At 35.0% G+C, this 26,146-nt stretch overlaps 1 protein-coding gene and 2 pseudogenes across 3 annotated transcripts; 2 read left to right on the top strand and 1 right to left on the bottom strand.

The window, feature by feature from the left end:
- Positions 1-35: 35 nt before the first annotated feature.
- Positions 36-8,415, bottom strand: LOC146928864 (uncharacterized; annotated as a pseudogene). The gene is made up of 9 exons (XR_015007958.1): positions 8,388-8,415; positions 6,432-6,528; positions 6,290-6,347; positions 5,133-5,172; positions 4,561-4,780; positions 4,412-4,472; positions 4,007-4,098; positions 621-863; positions 36-427 (listed from the first exon to the last, which is right to left on the bottom strand). The product of XR_015007958.1 is annotated as an uncharacterized LOC146928864 (transcript).
- A 2,008-nt stretch (positions 8,416-10,423) lies between these two features.
- Positions 10,424-13,462, top strand: LOC146928865 (PWWP domain-containing protein 5-like; annotated as a pseudogene). Its single transcript, XR_015005892.1, has 2 exons — positions 10,424-10,924; positions 11,217-13,462. The product of XR_015005892.1 is annotated as a PWWP domain-containing protein 5-like (transcript).
- Positions 13,463-21,360: 7,898 nt separating this feature from the next.
- On the top strand, positions 21,361-22,873 carry LOC146928866 (uncharacterized). Its single transcript, XM_085707147.1, has 3 exons — positions 21,361-21,727; positions 21,866-22,155; positions 22,628-22,873. The coding sequence occupies exons 1-3, from the start codon at positions 21,361-21,363 to the stop codon at positions 22,871-22,873; spliced, it is 903 nt and encodes a 300-aa protein (XP_085563273.1).
- Positions 22,874-26,146: the final 3,273 nt, after the last annotated feature.

Below are 26,146 nucleotides of genomic sequence, written 5' to 3' on the forward strand. Positions count from 1 at the left end.
TATAACAAATGCCTACAATTCAAGCACCATAAACATTGAAGCAAATGAAATATTATCAGACATTGTTCAATGATTTTAGTTCAACATAAAGAAAGTTAACTATTCCTACATATCAATTAACATAAGTTCGTTTTACTACCTAGTTTGTACTTCCAATCATCATGATATCTCTAGTCAGATGTAATCACAAAACATCCCTATTCACATAAGCCACGTAGGTATCTGTACTATACCCGTATAATGGCGATGAATCATGTGCTTAGCTTGAGTCTTTTATAGTCCAATGGATTCAAGATCAATGGCATCAATATCAGGAGTTACAACAGCCTTTGCGTCAACTGTAACCATCCCAACAACACTAGTTTTTCTTTGCAGTGTTAATTGCTACAACATCTTGATCAAGTATAGTTTTGGTACCTGGAGACACCTGTATGAGAAACAAAACTAATTTGTTATCAACTTCAATAATCAAAGTTAAAAATGGTATAATAACCAAAATATGGGATAACTTCTTTGGGATCTTCAATTCATTGTTGCATATTTTACAATTAGATTGAATCACAATTAAACTAACTTGGTACTTCATTCAGTAAATATATGGTAAATGGGGTGGAACTTACATCATACAGGGTTTCTCCTATTTTTAATTTGACTGCTCCACTCTTATACACCTGCATTTTGCCCATATATCCACCCGGAAGCTCCAACAAGTTACTCGCCTTTTTTGCCTTTGCCGATACTCTTGAGGTACCAATTTTCTCCTTCCCTTTACTGTTCACTGGTTCCTTGACAAAAGGCAGAACAGTAGGAAGCTTAAAGAAAATCAACTGTGGTTGCTCACTTTTGTCCTGAAGAAAAATTTCCTATGTATTATTATATCGAAATTGTCACGACCCAAAAACAATCATCGTGACCGGCGCACGAACTAGATCATTCTAGCTCGGCAAGCCTATTAATCAAACTTGACAACTAAAATAAATAAATAAAAATTTCAATTTGAATTTCATTTCAAAGAAATGTTCACTGAAATTTCGACAGAGTTTCCTCTGTATTTTCAACATTTCCAAGATGTAAATCCTGTTTAAAAAAAAAAAACTGTTCTATCAGCCAGAATCTCCAAATAACATCTTTATTTTCATACTAATTGTACAATTCAAAATAAAACATCCTATCAGATAAATACTTCTGATTCAAAAGAACTATCATATACTTCATATATATATATAAAGTTTGACATTAATCTATAATCATTTCCTATGTTATCAAGATGCGTCAATATTAACGTTAATCAATTCCATAATCTAAACTAATGGCAATATCTATATAATAGAAGGGAACCTCATGAATTCCATTAACAATGGCAAGGATAAAGTGAGTCCTTCCTCCCCATAGCATCAGAGGAAACAATGCTCCGCTCGGCACTAATCCTAAAATTCATTTCAGCAACAATAAACAAATCATATAACAAATCAAATATAATCATAATCACCACAATCATATCAATCACAATCATATGTCCAATATGTCGTATTCTGATATAACCTATACTTTGACATACTTATCTGAGTATGTCTCTGATCCTTTTCCGATAATAACTAATTTCGGCTAACTAAGCCCTAGTTCCATAACTAACATTCCTCATTTCCAACTATTGATAAAATACCCATGAAACATTGCTCCATAGCTAATTCATTCTAAACATAACTTTTATGTTAACATGTGTATGCTATGTTAGTATTCATGTTGGAGGGTCCTTAGAATTTTTCCTTGGTTCCATAAGTATATATATATATATACATCAATTGCGTTGTTTTTTTTGAACAAGCATCAATTGCGTTGTTAATTTCCCTCCAACATTTATACTAACATCACATACTAACATCAATTAATTATGCACAATTAACATTACTATCCAACCACTTATTCTTAGAATTATCACTTATAAATAATATAAGAGATCCTCTAGGTTATCAAACGTAGAAAAACCTCGATAACCTAAACTAACCGACTTGTGAACATATATTCTGTTTTACTATCAAGTCTTAGACATAGAAAAGGAAACAAGTGAATAAACTTAACCATGAGAATTTACTCAGCATAAACAACTAATACAAGATTATTTCTTTTAGGTCATCCAAAGGACTTTTGCATTATATTGTAGATTGTACTTTGTTCAATTTATAGTGTTAAAGTTATAGTAAGTACTTTAGTATAGCATCATCGTTTCATACCTTTTCTAAACATCGACAAGGTCTTAATCTTGATTTAGAATCTTTCCATTCATGAAAATCAACTTATTATTACATGGACATCAAGGCTCTTTCACACCTTATTTTGAACAGGCTTTATCCACATGATTGAACAATTAAGGAAAAATGCATTATAATAAAGAATATAGGGCCAGAGACATTTTCCACCCAAGTTTTGGATCCATGATTTATCTTTGGTTTCTCTTTGTAGAAAAACTTTCTCCACTCTCCAAAATCTTTCTTTTGCTAATACAAAGTTTTATTGACAATAGAGTCTCTGTGGTTAACCAAAGTCAATATAGACATTAACGTTCATAGAACATTTACACATTATCCACCAACGAAGTCCTAACATTAAATGAGATTTTAAACCACATTCTTGCAGGATATGAATCAACTTATTACCAACCAGACCAACCTATGTTGGCCTTCAACATGATTTCATATATACACATTTTTTCTAGTTAAACTCATGTACATTTTGTTTGTACCCAAAAAGAATTACGTATATTTAAATATTTTGATGGTTCACATATATTAAAGTTTACGTATACATTTGTACTAGCTAGTATAAGTTCACTTGGACATTTTTTTTATGGTTAAATTAAAGATTCACATAGTTAAATTCACGTACTATTGTATTTCAGTTCAGGTAACAACTTAATTTTGGACATTTAAGTTCTTGTGCATATAAAATATGAGTAATGTAAAGCTATAAATTAACACACACAGCATGAATTGAACTTGCCTAGTATCTGTAGATTTCATGAACTGAATTTGCAAACAGAGAAAAAGATCACTTGTATATAGTTAATGAATGATATTAAATAGAAGGTATACGAAGCAGGGGTTATTGGGAATCATTGTTAACTAATTTGTGTCAAAGGGGTGTAACTAGGATGTTGCATGGTGTAGTTATAAAAATCCAACAAATTTACTTTCCAGAGCACTAGCCGAAATTGTGCAGACATACACTAAAATTTATCAATTTATCCTTCCTCAAATTTCAACACTACCATAAACATAACTAACATCATAAGAGCTATTTTTAGAGTATACTAGCAAGGGGAATTAACCTAATGTTATAACATCACTAATTATGTCCTAATGTATAAAAATCATATATTGTCATTCTAAAGGTATAATTAAACTACCCAAAGGGAAGTTTTTACTAACTAAAGGAACTCACAATCTTGTGGAGGTTCCTCTTGAACACTTTGTGGCAAAACTTCCAACTCCAAGCCACTAGTTATGTGCCTTCTCCTTCCAATAGCTCCTATAACATCAAACATGTTAAAAACATCATTCCCATAACATTTAAAACACTCTAAAAACATGAATTGGAACATTTACTCCAAGAGCAATTTTTCCCAAAATATATAATGAGGGGCGGTTTCACCAAAGATAAAGGAAGGGAGTAGTTTTGAAATGTGATACTTGCTTAACACTCTACTAGAAACCCATTAAAGCATGACCCATGATGATTTGAGTGACAAAAATTGAGAGGGTTATGGTGTGATTTTGGAGGCCGATTTTTGTGTAGAGAGAAGGAGGAGAGAAATTTTGATTCTAGTGAGAGGAAGTGTGTGGAAGAATAGAGAAAAATGTGGATTTTGCCACTTAAAAAAATCTTGAGTGGCAAGATTACCATTTTGCCCTTTGTCTTTAAAAAAAAACTTATGGAGGGATATTACAGAAATTTCAGCTGCATGGTGATAGTAGGATTAGTTTAATATTATGTCATTGTGATTATTAACCAAGAGCCCAAGTTCTTCTGCTGAATTAAGATTATCACCATCATATTTCACATTAGTAGCAGCCTCCCCAAATTCTATCTTATCAAGAATTGCTACCATATAAAAAAGCAACACATAACTGTTAGTGGCAAAACCAAATATTATATGGAACTGGCTATTGCTAATAATATCCTTAGAGAAAAGTGTTAGAAACAATCACTCAAACACACTTTTTCCGACATTCTCTATTCTATTTGGTGAAACTCAAGTATGTCCCACCATTTTGGGAATGGGTGCAACATAAAGTGGCGGGACTTGCATGAAATTCATCCAATAAGTGATAGTTTGACGGAAAGAGCGTGTTAGATTGTGCAATGCTGGCACTTTATATATTCTTAAAGGCTTTATTTGTTTAGTTCATCAAACCTGGATCTCCAGAATTGGGCTTCCTTAGAGGAAGAGTAGTAGGATAGTTTGTGTCAGGATCCTGTAGTTAAATCAAAGGTTCATATGCTTATATGGATGGAGAAAGATACAGATAGGAAGTGAATGTGTGAGTGATAAGAATTTCTCACCCATGGTTCCGTGTAGTCTTCGTCATCAGTGGCATCATCCATAACATCTATCACAGAAGTATAACTCTGATAGTCCATAGCAGTTGAAGGATGTGTTGAACCATATTTATTTTATCATCAGCAGAAAATTTGGATTCTGAGCCACTGCTTTCACCGTTACCACTGCCAAATGATCTCAGTGAAAGTGATGAATCTCTAGGAAATGCATCTCGCGCACTGGCTGCAAGTTTTAAACACCAAAAGGAAAAAGTGTTTTAGAATGTGATGATAATTTATCATTGTGAGCAGAGCAGGCCACATAAAATCAAGTAGTCATGGAATCTAAGATATTCTCATGCTAGTCAAAGTAATTTTTTCCATGATCAAATGATTTTGGTTAATGTCTAAATACAAAAATGAAACTTCTTTGTAAAGAACATGCATTTGAAAGTAAGCAATTTTCTCTTATTCCAAAATATTATCTTTCCTTCCCAACATCTCAACTATGAAATAGAGTGATTATATGTCTTTTAATATATAAAGTGGTGAAAGCAGATGACAAATAATGTTTTGCAAATCTAAGGAGAATTTACATTGTTTTCCAAATTTAGGCTGGCGTCTTCCAACCCTCTCCTGCAATATATAGATAAAACAAATGGTGTTAATATAAAGAAAGAAAAAACATCATTAGCATATCTTTATAAACAGAATAATTGCCACTTTTAGATATATTTTAGTAGCTTTGATATATAATACTATGATAGCATTTGGTAGGACAGGTTAGAATTAGAATTGCAACAGAACATGTCACGTGGTATGTCTGATACATTACAAAAATAGAATATAATAACAAGATATGGAGTTAAAATAAGTGATTTGCACACTGTACAAATATATTCAGGGAAAAAAAAAAACCCTATGCAATGTAGCTTCTAAAAAATCACGGTGTAAGAGCTTCAAACTCATTATGGTCGTTGTCCACTATTCAACCAAACACAGCATTAAGTGAAATCGAAATTGCGAATACATTTTTACGGGATATTCACTAAACCTATTGTAGCGAGTTATATGATATTCACTAAACTAATAGTTTTTAACATGTGAACTTACATTACTGATGCTAAAAATTTCTAACCTGAGAAGTTAGTGAGATAATGAAAAACCAAACACCTACTATAACATTTTCTATTAACAATGTGAATAAATGCCTCTTTCAAAACCTATCATGTTTTTGCTACTGATTAAATTTTCGGACTAAAATTGCTTAAAAGAAAATGCTAACTAAAATTACTTCCAAAATTGTTTAAAAGAAACAGCCACAACAAATAGGTAAAAATAATTAGTGCTAGATTATTTTCAGTCAGTCAATAACTTTTTATACCAACAGCAGCCAATTTTTACCATATCAAAAAAATCTCCTAAATTAACCAAAAGTAAAACTAAAATAAATAAAAAAATGCAGCATAACAAACACCCAAGAAACATAAATTTATATTCAAAAAATTGGCGTCCACAATAAAATAATATATGCCTTTATTAAAATTTTAAAATTACATATTTATGTTAAGTATTCATTCATACAAAGATCTCCGAATTTTATTCAACACTTTTCGAAATGATATATTTTAGTTCATTTCAAGCGAAACACGAATTCAGATGTAAATAACTTAAATTAATTATAAATTAACATCAATTTATCTAAGAACATTTAATTAACAACAAAAAATAGTAGTAATAATTAGATTCTTACCAATAAGCTACGTACACGAGTTTCAGAACTCTTCTGTTCGTCTTCAACATCAGTTTCACTGTAACAAACAAAAATCACTTTTCAACAATAAAAAACCGATTATTTCAAAACTCGAAGTGATATTTATGTTTTTTTGACTTACATTTTCGTTGTTTGAGACTTGGGTTTTCCCTTTGGAATAAACTTCAGCTGTGAAGAAAATAATAACACAAAAGAAAAGCACTTTTCAGAGAAAGTAACTTTTCAGAGAAAGTAATTTAGTAATTTAGAGAAAGTAATTTAGTAATTTGGGATTTTGAGTTTGTTTGTTTGGTACCTTTCGTGAACAGGGGCGGATCCAGACTTTAGGTACATGTGGAGCTAAAATTTTAAATAAATAATAATACAAACAATTTTTTTTAATCGACAAATATTATTACCTCATTGTTTGATACAATACACTACGATGAAAATCATCTCATATTCATTTGTTGAAAATGAGATAAAATGACATCATTGCTAATTGTTACTAGAGCATCTCTTAACCACTGATTATTCATTTTATTATATAGGTTACTCTTCACAACTTTTATAGTTGAAAAAACATGTTCAACACTTGTAGTTGCTACCGTGCGTGTGTGCTATATGTGTTTTATCTACTAAAAATAAAAAAAATAGGGAAAAGCATGTGGAGCTATAGTCCCATATAGCTCCAACATGCATCCGCCCCTGTTCGTGAATTAACTAAGAGAAATTCCGAGTTTTGAGATTCGAAATCGCGACTCGAACTCGCGACCTGGAAAATGAAATTGAAGGCGTTTACCAACTGGCTTATAATAATATGCAAAGTTGTCTAGGATTTCGAGTTAAATGTATATAAAGGTTAAATGTGTTGAAAATACGATTTTTGTTATGATTTGATTTTGTGTGTGTTTGATTATGCTTTGACAATAATTAATGGAGCAAATAGGCAATTACCCCCTGAAATTGCACAACGTTAATCAATTTACCCCCTCCGTCAAATTTTTCTGTTAGTCAATATAATGTTTTGCAAATATCCCCCTGAAGTTTTGCACTTATGTGCAAAATGCCCCCGAACTTGAAAATTTGTATTTTTTTTTCTTAATTGGATGAAGGAGCATGATTCCCAAAACTTTGGTAAGCTCCTGCTGGCAGCTTGTTATTTGTGAATGATGAAACACATTGCACATACAGTTAGAGAATGGGGGGGATAAATCCCAAGCAGCTAGCTGAGATCATAGTAATGAAGAAATGGGATCTGAAGGTATAGTTAATGATGGACCTGCAATTTATTTTTATATCACCTATTGGTCTTAATTGTACAATGGTTCAAGTTGCACTTGTCCTGTCTTGCTTGTTATGGACTCCAAACTATAAGGATACATTGTGCTGCACATCTCTTGATGTTTATATTTTATTTATTCATCTTGCAAATCTTTAACATTCCATCTTTGGAGCATGATTCCCAAATCCTTGGTAAGCTCCTGCTACCAGCTTGTTATTTGTGAATGATGAAACACATTGTACATGCAGTTAGATTAGATAATTGGGGAATACAGCCCAAGCAGCTAGTTGAGATCACAGTAAATTGAATCAAGTATAAGAAGAAAAAAAATATAAATTTTCAAGTTCAAGGGGCATTTTGCACATAAGTGCAAAACTTCAGGGGGGTATTTGCAAAACATTATGTTGACTAACAGAAAAATTTGACGGAGGGGGTAAATTGATTAACGTTGTGCAATTTTAGGGGGGTAATTGAAGTTTTGTTAATTTTAGGGGGGTAATTGACGAAACTTACAATTTCAGGGGGTAATTGCCTATTTACTCATAATTAATGTTGATGTTACATAATTTTTTTTTTGAAGGATTTGATGTTACATGATTGATTATGATTAATCTGAGTTGTGATTTGTGGATGGATACATTTATATAAAGGCGAATTGAATTATAAATTTGTGTGTTATAATCAATTTTAAAATTAAAAGCTACAAATATAATTCAAAAAAATTGCGATTAAGGCCCCCTATCTTTGAAAACTACAAAACCGCCCCTTATGTTTCGTTTTCGTTGCTGTTTTGGCCCCATGGTCATTTTTTACCTGGTCCACCCTGACATGGCACCCACATAACTTATGTGGGGGGCCAAAATCGCAACTTTTGCAAACATAGGGGGCCAAAAGTGCTATTAAGCCTATTTTTTATTTTTTTAATTCATTTTCTTTTTTTTTCCATTTTTTTGTTTTGAAAAAATTAAAAAAAGAGGGAAAATTAATAAAAATCGAAAATAATGAAAAAAATACAGAAAAATTTAAAAAAATTGGAAAAATTAATAAGAATGAAAACAAAAATCTGAAATAAAAAATTTCGCATGACATATATATACATACCACATCATTAAATCATTTTAATAATAAAAAAAAAATTAAAAACTGAAAATCTTTTAAAAATAACAAAAAATCAGACTATTTTTTTAAAAAATAAAAGATTGATTTTTTTAAAAAAATTTTAAAAATAACAAAAAATTAGATTATTTTTTTCTTTCGAAAAATAAAAGAAAAAAACAGAAAATACATTTAGATTTTTTTTCAAAATTTAAAAAAATAGAAAAAGTTCGGATTTTTTCAAAATTTAGAAGATATTTAAAAATACTGGAATTTAATTTTCAAAATAAAAGAAGTTTAGATTTTTTTGCAAAATAAAAAACTGGAAAATATTTAAAATTTTAAAAATCTGGATATATATTTTTTAAAATCCAGTTACAATATGAAAATTAAATTTTGAAAATCATATAATCTGAAGAAAAAAATTGATTTTAGTTTAATTAAAAATTTAGGGAAAAAAATCTGAGAAGCTTGAATTACATAGGAATATTTTTGTAAAAAGAATTATTAATGCGTGTAAAATTTTAAAAAGTGTCTTATTTAAGAGACATTAAAATTTAAAAAGTGAGTACCTCAAGTTGCTCTTCCAATCTCTTTTGAACTAAAATTGATTGAATTACATAGGAATATTTTTGTAAAAAGAATTATTAATGCGTGTAAAATTTTAAAAGTGTCTTATTTAAGAGACATTAAAATTTAAAAAATGAGTACCTCAAGTTGCTCTTCCAATCTCTTTTGAACTAACATTGATTTTTTTTCTTCAAATTATATGAATTTCAAAATTTAATTTTCATATTGTAATTGAATTTTAAAAAAATATATATCCAGATTTTTAAAATTTTAAATATTTTCCAGTTTTTTATTTTGCAAAAAAAATCTAAACTTTTTTATTTTGAAAATTAAATTCCAGTATTTTTAAATATCTTCTAAATTTCGAAAAAAACCGAATTTTTTCTAATTTTTTAAATTTTGAAAAAAAATCTGAATGTCTTTTCTGTTATTTTTAAAATTTTTTAAAAAAAATCAATCTTTTATTTTTTTTAAAAAAATAGTCTGATTTTTTGTTATTTTTAAAAGATTTTCAGTTTTTAATGTTTTTTTTATTATTAAAATGATTTAATGATGTGGTATTATATACACACATGTCATGCGAATTTTTTTTTTCCAGATTTTTGTTTTCATTCATATTAATTTTTCCAATTTTTTAAAATTTTTTATGTATTTTTTTTCATTATTTTCGATTTTTATTAATTTTCCCTCTTTTTTTTTAATTTTGTTCAAAACAAAAAAATGGAAAAAAAAGAAAATGAATTAAAAAAATAAAAAATAGGCTTAATAGCACTTTTGACCCTCTATGTTTGCAAACGTTGCGATTTTGGCCCCCACATAAGCTATGTGGGTGCCATGTCAGCGTGGACCAGGTCAAAAATGACCATGGGGCCAAAACTGCAATGAAAACGAAACATAAGGGGCGGTTTTGTAGTTTTCGAAGATAATGGGCCTTAATCGTAATTTTTGTAAACATAGGGGGCTAAAAGTGCTATTAAACCTTTTTTTTTTTTCCATGTGGGTCATTTATATTTTACTGAATTTCTGAGTAAAAGATAGGGATTTTATTGAAAGTTTAAAGTTTTGATTTTTGTTAGATATAGAGGTATATATCCATGGAAGAAGCTGAAAAGGGTTTGTTGTTTACTTGTCCAACTTCAGAAACCATTGTGGCCCATGATGATAATGTTGTTGTTGTTGTTGGTGAAACCCTAGATGGGTCTGTGGAATGTGGGGGTCAGGGTCATGATGAAGTGATTTATTCTGTTAAGGTGTTGGGGCCGTAGCGCGCCCGGTTACTTCACTATTTGCTGAAATGTTGGAAACTATTGATTCAATATTGTACATGCCGATTGGGCGGAATGATAACATTGATGATATTGAGGAAATGTCAAATTTTGAGAATGATAAATTTGACGTGAAGTCTAATATTGTTGATATCGTGGAAGCGATAGATTTGATATTGAACATGCCGATTGGAAACGATAAAGTTGATGGCAAAAGCGGTATTGTAGATGAAGTTGTTTGTGGAACTGAAGTTGAAAAGTGCAATGCAAAGGAGCAAATAATAGCTGACAAGGTTGCGAGTGGTGTTTCTGCTTTGAATGCTGAACAATCGGATGTACATGAGGGGATGCTAATAGATGTTGAAGATCAACAAGGAACAGAAAGAAGTAAAACAATGGAACAGACCACAAAGGTTAAAGGTAAGATATCTGCTGATTTTATTGGTGTTTTTTTTTTTCCCTGCTTAACTAGTGGTTGAAACTATAATTGTCGTAAATGAGAGTGTTGTTTAGTTTCTAGCTTTGTTGCACTGATACTTCTGATTGAAGACGTGTCCAAGTGTCCAACACCGACTCTTGTGATTACATTGAATTTTGTCATTTTCTCAAAATTTTATAGGCGTCGACATGTCGGTGTCGTGTCAGGTGTTTGTGTCTGTGTCCACGCTTCACAGGTTTCTAGATAGTGATGCTTGTAGTTCTGTTGGTGCAGGTTTGTCGGCAGCTATTGGTAGTGAGGAAATTTTTGATGTTAATGCAATTGTAGAAAAAGACACTCAAATTACTGAGCAATGGAGCCATGTGCCGTTGCATGATGGAAAGGAAAAACTCGGCGAGGAGTCAAATATGAGGCAAAAGGTTGTAGAGAAAGAATGTGTTTTGGAACAGGTTGGTTCAGATGGTGGTCAGGAAATTGAAGAAGAATTTAATGAAGCTGGGAAGAGAAAACTAACATATGGAAAAGCTGTAAAAGATGCACTGGTGAAGCCTGGTAGTTCAGAAATAGTACATCAGGCACGGTATTCGCTGCCAGCAGTAAAAAAAGAAGGCGAGTTTTCTTTCTCTGATATGGTTTGGGGCAAAGTGAGAACCTACCCATGGTGGCCTGGACAGATATTTGATCCCTCAGATGCATCTGAGTGGGCAATGAAGCATTATAAAAAAGATTGCTATTTCGTTGCTTATTTTGGTGACAAATCATTTGCATGGAATGAAGCATCTCAGCTAAAGGATTTTAGGGCACATTTCTCCACAATGGAAAAGCAGAGGAGCCGTTTAGAATCATTCCAGAATGCTATAGACTGTGCTTTGGATGAAGTCTCAAGACGAGTCGAATATGGGCTAGCATGTTCTTGTATACCTAAAGACATCTATGACACGAGCAAAAGCCAGACTGTAGACAACACTGGGATTCGACAAGAAATAAGCATCACACGTGGGGTGGATGAATCTCAAAATGTTGACTCATTTTCACTGATGAAACTTATAGAATATGTGAAAACACTATCTGAGTTGCCTACCGGTGGCTTTGATCGATTAGAGCTTGAGATTGCTAAGGCTCAGCTGCTTGCATTTAATCGGTTTAAGAGTTTCTCTTGCTTGCCAGAAATACAACGTTGTGGAGGCGTTGACAAGGACAATTTATTTTTTGTTGACGATGAACAAGATTTGTGTGAGGTTATTGAGCATGCAACTCCTGTAGTTAATACTGAGGATCAAGCTGGTCTTAGAAATTTAAAAAATCAAAGCAGCACCCGTCAAAAGCGTAAATGTAATTTCAAGGATACTATGCATCCGGCAAAGAAAGAAAAAAGGATGTCAGACCCAATGAATGGGACTCCAGATTCTCGAGACGGTGATTGTTGGACTCCAGATCATCTGGTTTCACCTGAACATTCCAAGAGAAGGGGCGCCATCGATCACTGTGATGATGACTTTGAAATGCATTGGTGACCGTATTCATAGGGCTGCTAGCCAACTCATTCCGAAGACAGGTGGTGTCGTTGATGTTTTTCCTGAGAATGAATTGGATGTTTTTCCTAAAACTGTTGAGTATGACGAGAGCACGACAGAATATTCGTCTCTACATGATATGCTATCTTCACTTCAGTGTGTTGCACAAAAACCCCTTGGAGAATATACTTTTCTGAATGGCATAATCACCTTCTTCTCTGATTTCAAAAATTCTGTAATTGTGGCTGCTGATTGGAAAGAAATTTCATGCACGGATAAAGTTGTCGCCAAGAGGATGAAGAAACTACCCATGGCTGGAACTGGATCTGATACATTTGAATTTGAAGATATGAGTGACTCGTATTGGACCGACCGAGTCATTGACAATGGCAATGAAAAGAAACCAGTCCAACATCCATTGCAGAAAAACCAGAACAAAGATGAACTACTTGTCGCTGCTAAGTCACCAGAGCCAGCCCAAGTTATCTGTAGGCCCTATTCCTGTGAAAAAAAATCTGAAAACAATCATGCTGAGGCTTCTGAAAAACCTCCTGGTTATATAGATGAGAATGCTCCTGCTGAGCTTGTTATGAACTTTGCTGAGTTCAATTCTGTTCCCTCAGAAACAAACCTTAACCATATGTTTTAGGCGTTTTGGACGACTAAAGGAATCAGAAACAGAAGTTGACAAAGTAAGCAAACGGGCAAGAGTGGTGTTTAAGAAGTGTGTAGATGCAGAGGTAGCTCTCAGTAGTGCTAAAAAGTTCAACATATTTGGCTCAGTACTCGTAGATTACCAGCTTAATTACACTCCAAGTGCAGTGTTCAAAGCTTTTAGCAAAAAACATGATTAAAATCCAATTATCATGGGAAGGCTGCTTTAAAATGACCTTGTTTCTGAAGTAAGTAATGGTGTATCCAACTTTAGTTTCATATTCTGTTCTGTACTTGACCAAATGAGAACATTGGTTACAGTTCTCAACAAAATGAGTATTTATACTCCTAGGATTGTGCTGAGTTAGGAAAATTGGCTAAACAATTTCTATAACATAGTTGGTTAGTCCAGCTATTAGTCTATTACTTTTATTATACTAATCTTAGACATGATGGTCCATGAAATATTCATATCATTTTTTTAAGAAAAGGTAATCTCTGCGATAAACATTATCTGTTTATTGTGAAAATTATCTGACATGAAATTGGTTGCTGCTTAATTATCTGAAACAAATAAACATAGTTATCTACTATTGTAAGCATATTGTTCCAAGTGAAAAGAAGCAGCATTTTAGAGCATATTTGATTGAAGAAAATAAAAAAATCAAATAATTCTACATTCTAGAGAAATAGCATCAAACAATCTTCAAGGTCTTTCATCAAACAATGTAGGCCTGATTTAAGACAAGAAACCACGTTGCAAATTACATGGTTTATCCAAATAATTCTACATGTTTAACAGTAATTTTATTTTGAATGATCACACCATAACTAAATTCCCAAAGTTATGTACCAAAAACAAAACTAAAAGTTGTGAGTTAGAGATGTAATCATAAAAATCGTTCTTAATTGTTGTCCTTGCAAATATCCACCTTTTCAGTTCTTGTCCCTGTAATTTTTATTTATGATTCTTAATGCATCTGATTTGTTCCTCATCACAGAATGTTTCCCTTTTCTCAAACAACTCGACCTCAGCTACCACTCTGGTTGCAAAAATGACACTAGTTATATCCGCGTGGTGGATGCTCTTTCACTTGCACTTTTCAAACTCCGCAAAGTTAATCTTTCCGGCTTTCCCATAAACAACCACTCACTTTTTCATTTGTTGAACAATTGTAAGCTTCTCGAAGAGGTGATCATGCTTTGGTGTGATCAAATAACCAACGTAGGGATTGCTTCCGCTCTCCGTGAGAGACCAACATTGAGGTCTTTGTTGTTTTCCATTACTCCTTTCAATATGGAATACTGTGAAGAGTATGCTACTTCTGCCAAGGACACTACACTATCCTGAGTCTTGACCATGTGTTAGCCTGTATTTTTTAAGGCTGTTATTAAATGCAGTCAAGGAGAGTTGACCTTATCATCGAAGAAATGGAAAAGTTAACTCTAAGGTTTTTCATCGAAGTTGGGCTTGCTGGGAGCACGTGTTCCGGTTCAACGAGCAAAACCTATCGAGGGACGATTATTTTGGATAAGGACATCTCCAAGGCGCGTTCGAAATTCAAACTTAATGGATAAGATTTGTTAGTTTTCTATAGTTATAGGTTTGAATTCAAATTTAGGTAGTTATTTCTATTTGTATAAATAGTAGTTTTTCTGATGAAAAAGTGGTCACAATTCAATCATACAAAACTTACACTCAAATTATCTGTATGGAAGCGAGAAACGAGTTACAAGTTGCAATGTATGAATCTGTGTACCAATTTACATTCAATCAATGCAATTTAAGTTCTTTGTCTTAAATATCTTCGCATTTTACTTGTTCATGTGGAACAATTTCTTTGTTTTTTACTTAACAAACTTCGATTGAATTCAACTGGGTTGAGTTCGATTGCTTTTATTTTCTTTGTTTTATTTAACTCTTTACGCACATCACGTTTCTTGAAATAACACAAAAAGCACAAATATGCTCCTAAGATTTACTGGTTGATCTTGCAAGTAACTATTTTTAAACCAGCGATTGTTTACCAAAAATCAGTGTAAACAAATTGGCAAGGCCAGTGGGACCTTTTTGTGCCTTTGTGAATAATTTCATAGTGAAATTTGTGTGATTTATACTGTTGGTTTGTGTTGTGTATGCTCTTAAGGAGTAGAAAACAACTTCCTGAAATGGTACGTCCTCCTCCCAGTCCAAACACAGCGGCATCGAATGCCGCGTCAGGAACAACAACCAACCCTCCCACATCCTCTGGTGGTACGCAAGCAATTTCGAGTAGTACCATGACGACAACATTAGAAACTGTCGAATCAACGATGGCCATGCCAACATCTCAGGCCATTCCAGCGGTTACGACATCCGCTCAAACAACTCAGGCCATTTCGACAAGATCAACTGTCCCTGGCCAAACTACACAGGCCATTCCAGCATTTTTTAATCTCGGTACAAGCCGTCGAAATATGCCATACGCTATGCCGACTTCTTTAATGCAAGGCCTACATACGAATCCGTCTTCGTTTTCAGAAAGTTTAAATGTGCCGATGCCCCAATTGTTTACTCCTGGGGTGAGCGTTCCGTTTGCAACCCCCCAACAAACCTTAACAATGCATCCATGATGGCATTAAGGCAACAAATGGATGAGGCCAACCATGATATGGCTAATTTGGTAACGCAACAAATGGGTGCAGTGATTAATCCTTTAATTCGAGATACTAACAATAGTTACCAAGCATTGTACGCTCAAATGGAGGGAATTGCCGACTTTTTTGGTGCCCCTGCGGCGCGAAGCACGCTGTTGACTCGAAATTTAAATGGTAGGTCAATAAAACCCCCTGCAGTTAGTCAAAATGCCCAGGTGCCTGAAAATCAAATGCAACCGCCGGGGGCACAGGCACAGATTCTAGAAGAGCATGAAAGGGCACCAATATTGGTGAATAGGCACCAAGATGCGGACCAAGTGGTCATGCAAGCCCGTCAAAACAATTATGAGGGCCATACTAACATAACTAATGTTGTCGAAGCATTGTTAGCCCAAAATGGTTTTAATGTGGGTTTACATAGGCCCAATTTTGTGTCAGCATTGTCTGAATATGTCTTAGAGACGGATTTACCAAGGAATTGGAAAGTCCCCAAATTCACTAAGTTTGCTGGGGAAACCAACGAGTCAACAGTCGAACATATTGCTCGATATCTCATGGAGGCTGGCGAAATGGCAAATAATGAGAACCTAAAATTAAAATATTTTCCAAGTTCTTTGACGAAAAATGCTTTTACTTGGTTCACTACGTTGCCTCCTCATTCCATTTATAGTTGGAACCAATTAGAAAAGGCCTTTCATGAACAATTTTACATGGGTCAGTCTAAAATTAGTTTGAAAGAATTGACCAACGTTCGTCGAAGGACGCATGAATCAATCGACGATTACTTGAATCGATTCCGCTTTCTCAAGGCCAAATGTTTTACTTCAGTGCCAGAACATGAATTGGTCGAAATGGCCGTCGGTGGTCTCGATTATTCTGTTCGAAAGAAATTGGATACCCAATATCTTAGAGATATGGCACAATTAGCAGATCGAGTTTGACAGGTCAAAAGGCTTAAGGCTGAAAAAGCCCGAACGAACAAGTTCCCTAAAAAGGAAAAAGTCGCCTATGTAGATGCAGGTGACAGTGGTCCTGAATTTGATTGGGGATCCGATGTTGTCGAAGAAAATGAGATTAACTTGGCAGAATTAAAAGATGGCCCACCTTATACATGCAATTTGTTAAGGCCATTGAATGGAAAAAATCCTGAAGTGCCTAAAAACGACAAATACCCGTCTAAAACATATACTTTTGATGTTTCTAAATGTGAGGAGATTTTTGATCTCTTAGTTTCTGATGGCATAATTTTGGTGCCAAAAAATATGAAATTTCCCCCTTTAGAACAAAGGAAAAAACGGGGATTTTGTAAATTTCATGGGTTCTTAGGCCATAACTTATCTCGTTGTACTCGTTTCAGGGACTTTGTGCAAAAGGCTCTCAATGAGGGAAGGCTGAAGTTTGGAGATAAGAACAAACAGCCGATGCAAATTGATGCAGATCCTTTGAAGAAGGCTGACTCGATGTATGCTAATGTGGTTGCCATAAACATGGTAGATATCTCAGAAGAGGTTGGCACTGAATCCCCTTCCTTGACCCCAGTCTCGATTGAAAATACAAAAACCGACGAGGAGATGGTTGCTGAAGACCATCCATTTGAAAATGCAATGGTTACTGAAGACCAGTTTGCTGAGAAAATGAAAGTGGCGTATCCTAAGGCTGAGGAAGATTTGATAGATTTTCTCAACAAATGCAAGATTTCCAACGCACATGCCATGCTCTGCCCAAGATGTAGCGCGGTTTTCGATAAAGAAGCCGCAAAATCCGTCGAAGGATTTCGACCTCAGGTCAAACGTAAAGATAGATGGGTTGATAACTGGCCAAAATTTGGTTTCAACAAACAAGGTGTCCCTTATAAGATGAAACCTTCAGGAAAAAATCCAGGCAAAAGTCACATGAGGACTTTCAATCCTCCTTCGAAGGCTCCAACAGATACTTGGGTCTTTTCTGGAGACAAAAAATCTGGTTACTCCGCCCCACCAACAAAATGGGTGAAAAGAGTGGCCACAACATCTCATCAGCAAGAGACATCGAATTCCAATAAGTATGCCTACAACAACAATTGCAAGGGTAAGAACCCCATGACAAAGACACAATGGCGAAGGTATCAACGCCAGAAAAAGGCAAACGTGTTAAAAGACATCACAAATGTTGAGAAAAAGGAGGAAAAACAGGAAACTGTTTTCGAAATGGTCAAAAGACCAGCCACTGAAAGAATATTCCCCCCTCTATCAACTTTGAATGAAAACCTTCCAAAGGAGGATGAGGAAATGACTTCAAATTTCTCTGAATCCGACCCAAGTCTCGACATAGTATGCAATGTTGTGTCGGTACTGCCAGTTGAATATGATGTACCTTCTGAAGTAAATGAAGTGGAAAGTGATTTCACTGAAGAAATGGCTATTCATAAGCCATTATGTTATTATGTGATGAACAATGGTTGTGTCGAAGATCACCATGCAGTTTTCGAGAGGCCTGACATCTCGATGATGCATCACCTTAAACCTTTATTTATCCACGCCAAGATAAATGGTGTGGGGGTGAATAAAGTATTGGTGGATGGAGGTGCCACAGTGAATTTGATACCCCAATCCTTCTTAGGAAAAATTGGTCTTGTTGATTCTGATTTGAAACCACATAACCATGATAGTCCCATCTAAGGCTAACTACAACGTGTTGTTAGGTACGGAATGGATCCATGGAGTGGGGGCAGTGCATTCTACTGTGTATCAAAGGATTATTATCTGGAGAGAAGATGGTCTGGTAGAAAATGTAGAGGCTGATCACCAAGAAGAACTTCGACAAACAACTTGCAAACATTTCTCCAGTCCTTTCTTTGGGTCCTAAGTATGTAGTTTCTGAAGATGAAGTGTGCACTATGAAACTGCATCCAGATGGTCTTGTATGGGAAAGAGAACTTATTGATCATGATTACATAATGGTGAATCATAGAGAAGCTCCCATAGAAGAGGAAGATGTACTCAGAACAAGAACTTCAGCATATAGGAAGGTTACTGATGACCTCATCGATGGAGTATGCAGTCTCACCAATGAGGTGAGATATCGAAAAGGGATCCATGGTTAAGCCCAGTTTTTGGGACAAAATTACGGCATACGTGGCCGAAACTCAATTAAAAATGGCTAAAGAGGTCGAAGTTTCACAAAATGAGGTGATCGAAACTCCGTTGGAAGATGCTACTGATGACCTCCTCGATGATTAAAAACTAGATAGTATATATGACGACGAACCTTTGGGTTTCGAAGAATATCCTATGGGTTCTACTATTAAGATGAAGGCGCAAGATCCTCTTGAAGAAGTAGATTTGGGAGATGGCTCCGTTAAAAGACCAACTTATGTGAGCACCAAGATTCCCAAAGAATTCAAAGATCGAATCGTGGAACTTCTAAAAGAATACAAAGATTGTTTTGCTTGGGATTACAATGAAATGCCTGGGTTAGATCGAAAAGTGGTAGAGTTGAAATTACCAATTCGACTAGATAAAAAACCAGTGAAGCAGATTCCCAGGAGATTTACGCCACAAATCTTACCAAAGATTAAAGAAGAGATCGAAAGACTCTTGAAATGCGGTTTCATCAGACCGGCCAGGTATGTAGATTGGTTAGCAAATGTAGTGCCTGTTAAAAATAAAAATGGGACGATAAGAGTCTGCATTGACTTTAGAGATCTAAATCTCGCTACTCCCAAAGATGAATATCCCATGCCTGTAGTAGAAATGCTAGTAGATTCAACAGTAGGTTTCGAATATTTAAGTATGCTTGATGGTTATTCAGGCTACAATCAAATTTTTACTGCTGTAGAGGATATTTCTAAAACAGCGTTTCGATGCCCGGGGACATTAGGCTGTTATAAATGGCTAGTGATACCATTTGGCCTAAAAAATGCTGGTGCTACATACCAAAGAGCAATGAATTCGATGTTTCATGACTTCATCGAAGACTTTATGCAAGTCTACATCGATGACATTGTGGTAAAATCTTCATCAGAAGATAGGCATTTAGATTACTTACGCCTGTCATTCAAAAGAATGCGGCAATATGGATTAAAGATGAATCCATTAAAATGCGCATTTGATGTTTGTGCAGGTTATTTTTTAGGTTTTGTTGTCCACAAGAAAGGAATTGAAATAAATAAAAACAAAACCAAAGCAATAATGGAGACTAAAGCCCCTTCAACCAAGAAAGAGTTGCAGTCTTTATTGGGAAAAATCAACTTTCTTCGAAGGTTTATATCAAACCTAAGCGGTAGAACACAAGCATTTGCATCACTGCTTCGTCTGAAGAAAGAGGATGTGTTCAAATGGGAACCAGAGCACCAGAAGGCTTTCGATGAGATCAAGTCTTATTTGATGAACCCTCCTATTTCGTCACCTCTTTTAAAAGATAGAAAGATGAAATTGTATATAGCAACATCTGAAAGTACTATGGGAAGTATGCTGTCACAAGAGGATGAAAATGGTGTAGAAAGAGCCATTTATTATCTTAGTAGGGTTTTGAACCCGAGTGAAAAATTATGTCTTTGTTTGTATTTCTCATGTACAAAACTTAAGCATTATATAAAGCCTTTTGATGTTTGTGTTTATTCTCATTTCGATATAATTAAACATATGTTGTCAAAACCTATTTTGCATAGTAGAGTGGGAAAATGGGTTTTAACACTTACGGAATATTCATTGACTTATCAATCTTTGAAATCCGTTAAAGGCCAAATTGTGGCTGATTTTATTGCCGATCATTTGGTGGAAGAACCGTTGCCTGGGAGCATCAAAAATCAGTGTTGGAAATTGTATTCCGATGGGTCTAGTCATAAAAATGGCGTTGGAATCGGAATTGTGATTGTTTCGCCAGACAACACTAAAACTACCCATAAATTTCGAATTAACCAATTTTGTTCAAACAATGAGGCTGAATACGAGGCCTTAATTACCGGTTTAGAGATCTTACTCGAACTGGGGGCAACAAACATAGAAATCAGAGGAGATTCAGAATTAGTGTTGAGACAATTGACCAAAGAATACAAATGCGTCAAAGAAGGTTTAATTTTATACCTCACCATAGCAAATGCGTTACTCAAACGTTTTGTCTATGTCAAAATAAAACATATTCCCCGAATGGATAACCAAGAAGCAAATGACCTTGCTCAAGCAGCTTCTTGATATAAGGTTTCGAAAAATCAAGAGCAGGAGCCAATCGAGATCAGGAATAAGCGTAATTCGAAAGAATCTCTCCCCAGAAAATTGTCAACACCAAAACTTGGGGGCATGGAGGCATCTCATAGACAAATACAAGGCACACATTTAGTCGAAATTTTGGTTGTTAACAATTTATCTGATGATGATTGGCAAAAGCCCATTGTTAATTATTTGGAAAATCCTGATGGTACAACTTGTCGAAAAATAAAATATAAAGCTTTGAGCTACGTGATTGTGGGAAACGATTTGTTCAAAAAGACTCCAGAAGGAGTTTTACTTAAATGTCTTGGAGAAACTGAGGCATATTTAGTTGTTTCCAATACTCACAGTGGAGCATGTGGTACGCATCAAGCAGGCCATAAGATGAAATGACTTTTATTTCGACAAGGAGTATATTGGCCAACCATGCTAAAAGATTGCATAGAGTTTGCCAAAGGTTGCCAAGGGTGCCAAGAACATACTGGAATCCAACGTGTACCAGCAAGTGAACTACATTCGATAGTCAAACCTTGGCCATTTAGAGGCTGGGCTTTAGATGTAATTGGGGAAGTAAAACCTAAATCATCGAAAGGCCACAAATATATCTTAGTTGGGATAGATTACTTTACCAAATGGATAGAGGCAATCCCACTAAAGGAAGTTACACAGGATGAAGTGATAAGTTTCATCCAAAAACATATTATATACAGGTTTGGCATTCCTGAAACTATCACCACGGACCAAGGATCTGCGTTTACTGGTCGAAAGATATTGAAATTTGCTGAGAAAACAGGTTTCAAACTATTAACTTCGACACCATATTATGCCTAGGCAAATGGTCAAGTCGAGGCAGCAAATAAAAATATTATTTCTATAGTTAAAAGGAAATCCAAGGGCAAACCCCAAAATTGGCTTGAATTTCTTGGTGAAGCTTTGTGGGCATGTCGAACTTCTCGTAAAAAATCGACGAATACTACACCCTATAGGCTTACATTTGGCCATGACGCTGTCTTGCCAGTCGAAATTTTGCTTCAATCAACTAGAGTCCAAAGACAATTTGAGATTCCGACGAATCATTATTGGGATATGATTCTAGATGAGTTAGTGGATCTAGACGAAGAAAGATTGATGTCACTAGAATTTCTTACAAAGCAAAAAGAAAGGATAGCGAAAGCTTATAATAAAAAAGTCAAGTCGAAACTTTTTGCTCAAGGAGACTTGGTATGGAAAGTTATTTTGCCAATGGACAAGAAAAGTCGAGTGTTCGGGAAATGATCTCCTAATTGGGAAGGACCATGGGAAATTCGAAATTTTTTTTCGAATAATGCGAATGAAATTAAAGAATTAAATGACGACCAAAGAGTTATGCGCATAAACGGAAAATATTTGAAGAAATATAAATCGATGTTGCAAGAAATCAAAATTGCACAAGAGTAATTCAAAAATAAAAACGAAATATGGCATTAAAAGGTAGTGCCAACTAACGGGCAAGTTACACCATAAGTCCCAAAATGGATAAACTAACCATTACAAAAAGAGTGCAATTAAAATAAAACGAAGTTAAAACGATTAAAGCTATAAGTATTTTCAGCGTGACGGTCAAAGCCAAAGGCGTCCATCATCCACTTAATTTCTGTATCGAGGCAGCAGCGGATGCAATAGCCCTGATAAGAAAAACCTTCGTCACTATCAGGTAGAAATCCTCGATAACCTCCCATCCACCCGTCTCCAAACAGTTGTGTCGGTTGTAGCAACAAAGTGGCCATACCATTCCAAGGGGAAGCCGTCGGTGATACTCGCTGCAATGATATCGATAGGGAGTACCGAAGCCCAGAATGTCATGGCGGTATTGAAAAATCTTTCTGGTCATCAGAAGACTTTCAAAATCCTTGAACATCTGCAGGTAGTCAGGAAAAGGATAGCTGGTGGCTCTAATTAAGACGTCAAAATATTTGGCGCTGTTTGAACCAGTGGCCAAGGCATTCTTGAGCAACTTCTTTATCATATATAGCTTTGGTTGAGGATGAAGTAATTGTTGGGTACATCGGACAATGCAGAAAGTGGGATGGCCAGCATGCCATAAATGCCACGAGAACCTCAAAGTATCATAAGTGAGGTCAAGTTCAATAAGCAACTTGACGCAACGAACATTGAGAACTTTTAGAACTCCATGGGTTTAGCAGAGAGAACAATGTCGTTTGTTAGTTCTCATGAAGTTGCAAAAAGAAGGTGCATCATCAACATCAACCCTCTTAGCTATGTTGATGAGAAGGTCATCACCCAGAAAATCCATTTTTTGAAAGAAAGTAAACTTAGAAGAAAGTTGAAGAAAGTTACAAAGAAATGGAAATGGGGAGAAGATGATGGAACTTTCAAGAGAAGTTTTCGTATTTATAATGAAGGTAGAAGTTTGAGGGAGTTACTTTTTTACGGTTTTGAAACCGGTTTAGATGCACACACGTGGCTTTGATAACTGCAGATTGCCTTGGAAAAAGAGGGAATTTGTAAAGTTTATTTATTCACTTTTATTTATTTGCCTCTAATGTCATCATTGACAAGAAAGATTTGACGTTTTCCTAGGCTAGTTTAACTTGTTTAGTTAAACAAGAGAAACTTTTTAGTTTCTCATCATTACGTTTTCTTGAAACTTGTTCCTAAATAGTATTCTTGTTATATTTTTAAAGAAAAATAAATTTGGCAAATAAAATTTCTAAGAGATAAAAAGTGTTAATGCCATTTAGATGGTAGGGATGCCATCATAAAATACAAAATAAAGATAAAAAAGGAACAAAGTGTTTCAAAAGGAAAGATTATTACAAAAACGTTTGTACTAAATGACAAATTCAGACAAAAGTTTGTCGAGTTGGCTCTTGAAATCTGAAAGCTTTCCATCGAGAGCATTGCGATTTTCAGTGAGAGTTTGTATTTGCTGTCGAGATTGTTGTGATTCCCTGGCTTTTTGAAGGACAACATGAGCCTCTTGTTTCATAAGTTTCTCTTTGTCTAAGAGGTTGGTCTTTTGGTTTTCCAATGCTTGGATTTCCGCCTTGTGTTTTGCAATAGCAGCATTGATTTCTCCAACCTTCTGTTGAATAATTGGAGTTTCTTGTCAAAAAGCTTCAAATTTAACATTGAAGGCGGAAATATTTGCCAAAAGTTGAAGCTTCCCAAATGGCATTGACCTCCGCCTCATCTTCGACAGAAGTTGCTGGAAATTCTTTTCTAAACCAAGCTGGTCCTCGAGGTCTGATAGTGAATGGAGCCATAGCAGGAGTAAAAGTATCACACTCTAGAAGGGTATTAAAAGCAATAAAAAATAAGTCTTGAGAAGTCCTATTGCCATATTGGAGCATGGCCAGACCTATACCTTCAATAGAGCTATCTTCATATGCTTTCTTAAGACGAGTAGGAAGTGTAACAACCAGTTTGGTCCTAAAAGTGGCCAAAAGCCACAATTGAAATAGCCAAATAGGACCAGGAATAATCAGGCTTCTTCGAGATGAATACTCTTTAATGTTGGTCACTGCTTAGTTCAGGTTTTTATACAAAGATCCTAAAATAAGCTTGCCTAAGCAAATATCTTTGCCTTCATGTAGTTGAATGGCTAAGGTTATTAATTTTTTGGGGATTTGGACAGACCTCGAGCAGAAAATGAATTTGGATAACCAACAGGTTAAAATGGCAATGTGCTCTTTATCAGAGACTTCAGCAGTTGAAGTATCATAATGGTCTATAATGAAGTTGCCATAAGCAGGCCTGGTGAAGTCGAATGAGAATTCTGATTGATGATTTTCAGGATCGAAGGTTTGGCCGGTGGGTTTGTGGCCAGTAATGCCTGCGACATCTAGTAAAGTAAGCGTAAGCATTTCACATTTTAAGTGTAGACTATTTGTCGAAGGATTCCAAAAATGTAAGGCAACAATTATCAGTTCATTATGATACTTAGGTCCTTGCCTAGAAAGCTGAATAAGGTCACAGATTCCTATATCTTTCCAAAATTGACCTTTTTTCTTTTCTAATTTATCTAACCAGCCAATGTAGGGTTCACTTTCATTAATCTTCGGCTCCGTTCTGAACTTAGACTTCACGAAACTCAGGTCGTATGGACCCTTAGTTAAAATCAAAGGGAGTTGTTCTTCAGAACATGGAAAAACAGCACTAAGACCTTTTGGGGTTTCTTTGTTTAAGGGGAGTGGCCCTAATAATGCATGTGTTGATTTAGGGCAAGAGATAATTACCTGGGATTTCCAGATTTTCTCTTCAGCTTCTTTGATGTCTGGTTCTTCAGTGAATACAGGAGCACCAACAGAAAACTCCTTGGAAAAATTGATAGGTTCATCGCGTTTTGAAGTTCCAGAAGAAGCACCTTGTGCATTTGTCATGGTATGATTGTTTGATGATTGGAAACAACGAATAGAATGGTGTAATTTTTTCTCGGAAAAGATGAAGTTTTGAAAAAGGGTTTTTTCTCGGTCTCTTTTTGAAGAAGAAGAATGAACAGTAAAAAGGGAAAGCTTGGAAAGTGAGAAGGTAAAGGTAAAACCTTTATGTTTTATAGCCTTTTGATTTAGACATGTGTCAACATCATGTATTGACAGTTTTTACAAAGTGGTAGTTCCCAATGACTGGAACGTGGCCCACTAACTATGGTGGGGACACCAAAATATTCATTTTGAATTGTTTCTCTGAACGGATGATGTCATTTGAGTTCAAAACGTCGATTAAATTGACGCAAAGACATCGGGGTCAGAAACATCTTTCTCTCCCTATCAATGTGATGAGTCGACAATGACGTTTCTGGGGGGCAATTTGTTAGCCTGTACTTTTTAAGGCTGTTATTAAATGCAGTCAAGGAGAGTTGACCTTATCATCGAAGAAATGGAAAAGTTAACTCTAAGGTTTTTCATCGAAGTTGGGCTTGCTGGGAGCACGTGTTCCGGTTCAACGAGCAAAACCTATCGAGGGCCGATTATTTTGGATAAGGACATCTCCAAGGCGCGTTCGAAATTCAAACTTAATGGATAAGATTTGTTAGTTTTCTATAGTTATAGGTTTGAATTCAAATTTAGGTAGTTATTTCTATTTGTATAAATAGTAGTTTTTCTGATGAAAAAGTGGTCACAATTCAATCATACAAAACTTACACTCAAATTATCCGTATGGAAGCGAGAAACGAGTTACAAGTTGCAATGTATGAATTTGTGTACCAATT

Source organism: Medicago sativa, chromosome 4 (assembly GCF_051527215.1).
Source record: "Medicago sativa cultivar Bolivia chromosome 4, Bolivia_mono, whole genome shotgun sequence".
NCBI lineage: Eukaryota > Viridiplantae > Streptophyta > Magnoliopsida > Fabales > Fabaceae > Medicago > Medicago sativa.